Consider the following 6,191-nt stretch of genomic DNA (forward strand, 5'->3'; position numbering starts at 1 on the left):
TTTTAGAAACTGCGGATCTTCTGGGATTTTCACACACATTTATCAATGCATGGTGGATAGCTAAAACACATTGCTTACAACCATTACAGGAAAAAGAAATCGCAACATATTAAATAATACATTTCCATATATAGGAAGCTAGTGCTTATATTTATTCATATATTGCAATATATAAATGGCTCATGTATATATATTGCACAAAAGATAAAGACCATTAGATTTATTCTTATAATTGTTTTATTGAAACATTAGTGAAACTTTATGCATGTTTAAGAATTATAGACACACTTTGACTGTTTGTCTGTGTGCCCTTATAAAATCCGTTTTGTTCGAACTACATTAACATATAAGCATATCGTAAAAAATATATAAAGAAATGGATATATTCAATCAAATATATTCAATAATATATTGAATATATTCCTTATCTCTCTCTCAATATATATATTGTTCTGTATATTGTGAATATACTTTTTAATATTAATTTAAAAAAATCATGTTTAGTTAGTATCAGTTAGTGTAGCAAAGATAAATATTAAAATTTTTATTTTTTTCAATTTACCAGTAGATTAGAACACTAAATTATTGAATATACTGACAGTTAATATATAAATAAATAGAAATCCAAAGAATATATAAATCCTTTGCGTAATAGAAAAAAGATTCGATTAGACTCACTAGACTGGTTTGAACTGTCAGGAAGTATTAGTAACCAACTAACCACTCTTTACATCTGTGGTGAGCAGAAAAGCATCTTAATAAGCACGACATGGCAAACCTTGAGGCTGGTAGGTTTGCTTACAAAAGTAAGCAAAATCAGTCTTTACTTGACCCGGAACCGGAACACAATTTTGCAGATTGGAAAACATCAGGTGATAGATACGGCTGTGTGTGAAAATCTCAGAAGATTTGTCCAGCACAATTACCCATGCCTTAGTCAGTCACTGAGAACCCATTCTGTAGCTTCATAATTTTATGCATAGTGCTGCTGCCACATGACTGACTGATTGCATAATTGAATGATTGTGCATGTGTAAATGAACGTAACTGTGACTAGAACAAGAATTGCTCCGACATTTATAGAATGGCTTCACTTTTCACAGGCGGTTAAAAAGGGTTGTTGGTTCGGATGACGTGAACCCCTTTTGAACTCAGCTTGATGTGCATTTGCTTTTTCATTCAGGCCAGATTGCCACTTAAGTGGATGGCTCCTGAGAGCATCTTTGACAAAGTCTACACCAGTCAGAGTGACGTGTGGTCTTTTGGCGTGCTGCTGTGGGAGATTTTCTCATTAGGTAAGAGGTGACTGGATAATCTTCAATATGTTTCATGGCTTATCTAGGGTTTGTATGAATTAATCAGCCACGTCAGTTTTTTCACATGCTAAATAACCTAAAATGTCAGACAGATAACCTATTTCTCCACTACAGGTGCTTCGCCTTACCCCGGCGTCCAGATTGATGAGGAGTTTTGTAAACAGCTGAAAGACGGCACCAGGATGAGAGCTCCTGAGACGGCCTCGCCGGAAATGTCAGCATGCTTCTTCACTAGATTTCACTTATTTTAATAAATATATTTAGTATATTATAAAGAGGAAATTATAAACTGAACTTGTGGACAAAAGATGAAAAAATGTGTGTATGTTTCCACCTGCTGGTAGATATGGAATCATGCTGGCCTGCTGGCAGGGTGAGCCCAGGGAAAGACCCACGTTTCCTGCCCTGGTAGAGATACTGGGAGATCTTTTACAAGACAACAGCTTACCGGTGAGAAATTTAACGTTGTGTCTCTTTTATTTAGCCATGTACTTTTAAATTCACTGGCAATATGTGTGGTTATCATCTACAGGTACAGATTAACCACTTAAAGAAAAGTAGTAGGAAAAGCCTTTAATTGTTACATATACACATTACAGTACAATATAGCACATTTAAAATCATTAAGGGGATTAAGGGCCTTGCTGCAGGGCCCAGCAGTGGCAGCTCAACCGTGTTGAGGCTTGAAGTGCCATCCATCTGATCAGTAATCCAAAGACTTAACCATTGTGTCGTTACTGCCAATACTGAAATCATTATTTTTGAACAAACAAATTCTAGGTGGCATGGTGGCTTAGTCTCCAGGATCCGGGTTCGATTCCCATCTCTGTGTGCATGGAGTTTGCATGTTCTCACTCTGGGTTCCTCCCACAGTCCAAAACCATGTAGATTAGGCTATGCAGCCCCCTGTGACCCTCTATACAGGATAAAGTGGTATAGTGATTGAGTGTGATGTTTTTTTTTCTGTTTTTTGGCAGGACATCCCCTTCAGCGGCTCACAGAGCTCAGAGGATGATGGCTTTTCTCAGGCCTCCTCCAGACCTCCATCAGAGGAAGAGTTGAGACTGGCCTGCAACACACTGCCAGCAAGGTACGACGTTTAGGCAGACAGACAGACAGACAGACAGATATACGCACATAAGCTTTAACCCTCTTTTATTCGAACCCAAAACACACAAGTTACCTTTTAGTCTTTGGCCTTTTGTGCAATCTGTACTTTGATTAGACAGATTGAGCTCGGCCTTTGATTTGAAAATATTTGTACACCTAGTAACTTTGTGTGTATCACTTTTTATTAAACACGTGAGAGAGACAGAAAGAAGGCAAGGCATAGGAATTTGACTGAGAGAGGGAAAGCAGTATACACTCATTTGTCACCTGTATAAAGAGAATCTGTACACCTGTGCATTAATAAATTAAGCAAATGCGTGTCAGCAGTACAATGCCTAAAAACTATGCAGATACAGGTCAACCCCTTCAATCTATGTTTACATCTAATATTGATATGAAGAAGGTCTATATGAATTTGCTAGCAGCAAAGACTAGAAATAGAGTATTTCAGAGAATTCCGATCATGTTTTTTTCTGATCATGAGATTTTTGCAGAATTTAGAACATAATGCTGCAGGAAAAAAGGGTAATCATCAGGTATTGGGTTAAAAGAAAATGGCCAGATTAAATAAAGTCATTCAATTACTCTTTACAAGCATGATGCGCTGAAAAGCATCTTGGCATGGACAAAATACCAAACCTTAAAATAGAACAGAACACAACATTGGCTTTGTATCCTGGCGGCCAAGAAAAGGAACCCGAGGCTTTCATAGGCATAGACTCCTGACCGAACGGGAGAGCTGGAAATGTACCTGGTCTTTTTTCAGTTTATTTTTTATTTTTTTCAGGCTTATTTGAGTTAATATAGACTTCCTGTCTGACTAACCAGTCATTGGTTGTGCAGGTATACATGCTGCATGCTGTCAGTGATGGTGGCATACAACACACATTACTGAAAACATTATTATGTTATGTCATGCTATATTATGTTCATACAGTAGTTATGGTTAGTAGTGAATTGGTCTCATTAAAGTCTTTTAGTAAGATTGTGTGATGTGGTGTTTTGACATAAGCCAAGCTGAGCTTGAAACCATTCGGGAAATGCTGATTTTCTTTGCACGTTTGTTTATTCGGATAAGTTATCATCACCAGTATGTGGTATAGAAGGTGTGTGGTATAGCTGATTGACCACAAAACTCACGTCAGCCATAAGATAAACACCAACACCAGATAAATAGAATTCCATTGATTATCAATTATAGACCAGTAAACTGATGGCAAGATCATGAGGACTCAAGGCTCATCTAAGCCCATGGGGTGGTTTTAAAATTATGGCTGATCAGTGTACTGCTTAAAAATATATATTATTTAACAGTGTCCATATTAAGCCCAGTAAAGGTATGCTGTTCTCCAATGCCACAATTTGTTCTTTTTTCCACAGATACTATAATTGCGTGCCGTTCTCTGGGTGTGTGATGGTGAGCCCTTCTACAACATGTCATTCACGGGTGAAAACATTTGAAGAGCTGCCGATGGTGATGACCTCTCACAAGTCACATCACGTAAGCACTTTCATTTCGAAGCTGCTCATGTTCATCAAAGCTTGTGCTGAATGTATTGTCTAAGTCCATTAACAAAGATTTCACCCATTTCTTCAGTTATGGCAACCAAAGATACGTTCGGAGTGTATAACAACTGAAATGAAATAATATGAGACCAGAATATACAAATATACTTATTTCACTTTATTAGAAATATTACACTTGCGAATTCACAAAGTTATCTAATTAACCAATCATGGGGCAGCTGCACAATGGCACAAAAAAAAAAAGATCAAGAGCTGTAGTTATTGTTTACATCTAATATCGGAATGGGTAAAAATGTGATCAGTTTTTAACCATAGTATGGTTGTTGGTTTTTTAGCAGTTTCTAAAAAATGTATCTGACTGGAACATTCATGCCATGAGCAACGATAAAGGTCAAAGCATTTACACCTTTTCTTTATTCTGATGTTTGATGTAAAAATTAACTGCAGCTTTCAGATATTTTTTTCCCATAATAATAATAATAACAACTATAAACTAGGTAAATGCATTTACTGGACATTTTGAGTTTGTTTATTACATATACATTAAAATATAGTCCTTATGTAAAAGACATTGAAGTCAATTAATCTTAGCTGCAGTAAAACATTTAAATGGTGAAAACATTTTAAAGAATGCTCGTGATTGACGATCCTGGCAGAGTTGGCTCAGAGCCCACTGTGGTCGGTCCCATAAACATTCAGTGAGAGGAAAGCCTGGTCCTTGAAAATTGAGAAAAAATTGTGGGAACCGTATGTACACAATCATTCACCAACACCATTTGCACATTACAGAAACTGGATTGGAAGTACACCTCCTGTACAGTCCTGACCTCAATCCACATGTTTAGGCCATTAAGGGAGTTCCTTGGAGGCCAGCATTTCAGACGTAAAGCAGGCAACCTGATTTTGGCTCCATTGTACTGAAAAATCTCTGTACCTTGATGGTATCCAAGCGCAACTGAAATGCTGACATACGTGCATTAGTGTAGCAGGAGTTTACATTGAGAAATAAAGGGAGTTTTTACTCTTACAACGATGTTCTGTTATTCTGCATAGTCAAAAGTATGATCCTGCAGCCTGCATGGTCTCTGTTGATACACATCATTGAACAATATATATATTTATTTCTATAATAAAGTAGGCATTAAGTGTATACTCTTAACATTAAGCCTAATGCAGTGTCATGTCTCTGCAGGACAGCCAGACAGACAGTGGAATGGTGTTGGCCTCTGAAGAGCTGGAGCGGCTCGAGCACACGCACAGAGGAGTCATGTTGACGTAAGTGTTTAAATATCTCCAAATATAAGTTGATAACAGAATAATTTTTTTGATCTATCTAGAACACTATTGAAATCAACCTGATTGTTATGAAAGAAAGGGTCAAGTAATCATGATTGTACAAGTTCTTTTCCCCCAAAGTTAAACACTGAACTCTTTTCTGCCTTCTAGTATGGCAACAGGTAACAGTACAGAGCACCTGATCGATGGCTCAAGTGAGAACAGCATAAGCATGAGCAGGCACCGGCCAACTTTCTTCACTCAGCTCAGTGGTCAGACCTTCTACAACAACGAGTACGGCCAGCTTGGTGAAGAAGGCATGAGCGAGTTCTTTTCGATGCCGGAGCTGGCCATAAGTGAGGAATCTTGCCCCGCGACATCTAATCTGTAACATCCTCTGAAAGGCCTTATTGGAGCTGTCTTGGCTCCTGACAGAGCTTGGCCATCTGGCTTCAGACTTGCTTTACAATCCGAACTGTTCTGCCCTTACTTTCCCTGCACCACTATGTTCCCTAAGCTGCCACTGGGTGGCACCATTACACCAGTCACAAATAGAAAAATATTTTAACTCCTGATGCATTTATCTTGTTATGAAGTGTAAGCTTGTTTTGTTTATTTGTACAAAGTCCCAGAATGGGAAAATAATAAAGCAATTTATCTTCTTTTAAATCGGCTCAATCTTTCTAATTTCAGACAAGAAAAGCATGCAACACAAACCAGATTAGGGTTTGTTGTTGGAAGCTGCTTTGCCAATAATGTTAGCAACTGATGAATTTAATGTATTTAATTTTTTATTTATTTATTTATTATTATTATTATTTTTTACAATGATTCAGTCTGAATTAAACAGGAATGTGAAGAAGTGGTTCAATAACACGGAAGGCCTGGTCACACTGACCAAAAACAAATTGGGATGACAAAGTTGTTTGTGATTTTATCTGATCAAAGTACATTAAACCTGGG

General features: G+C 37.5%; 1 protein-coding gene across 1 annotated transcript in view; it reads left to right on the plus strand.

Annotated features, from left to right (window-relative positions):
* flt4 (fms related receptor tyrosine kinase 4) overlaps positions 1-5,897 on the plus strand; it is a 55,654-nt gene extending 49,757 nt beyond the window's left edge. Inside the window, exons 24-30 of the mRNA XM_053505457.1 lie at positions 1,184-1,295; positions 1,431-1,530; positions 1,661-1,766; positions 2,294-2,406; positions 3,807-3,927; positions 5,146-5,228; positions 5,400-5,897. Of these exons, the coding sequence (XP_053361432.1) occupies positions 1,184-1,295; positions 1,431-1,530; positions 1,661-1,766; positions 2,294-2,406; positions 3,807-3,927; positions 5,146-5,228; positions 5,400-5,619 (855 nt within the window). The 3' untranslated portion in view covers positions 5,620-5,897. The remainder of the gene's footprint in view (positions 1-1,183; positions 1,296-1,430; positions 1,531-1,660; positions 1,767-2,293; positions 2,407-3,806; positions 3,928-5,145; positions 5,229-5,399) is intronic.
* Positions 5,898-6,191: the final 294 nt, after the last annotated feature.

Source organism: Clarias gariepinus, chromosome 10 (assembly GCF_024256425.1).
Source record: "Clarias gariepinus isolate MV-2021 ecotype Netherlands chromosome 10, CGAR_prim_01v2, whole genome shotgun sequence".
In the NCBI taxonomy this organism is placed as follows: Eukaryota; Metazoa; Chordata; class Actinopteri; order Siluriformes; family Clariidae; genus Clarias; species Clarias gariepinus.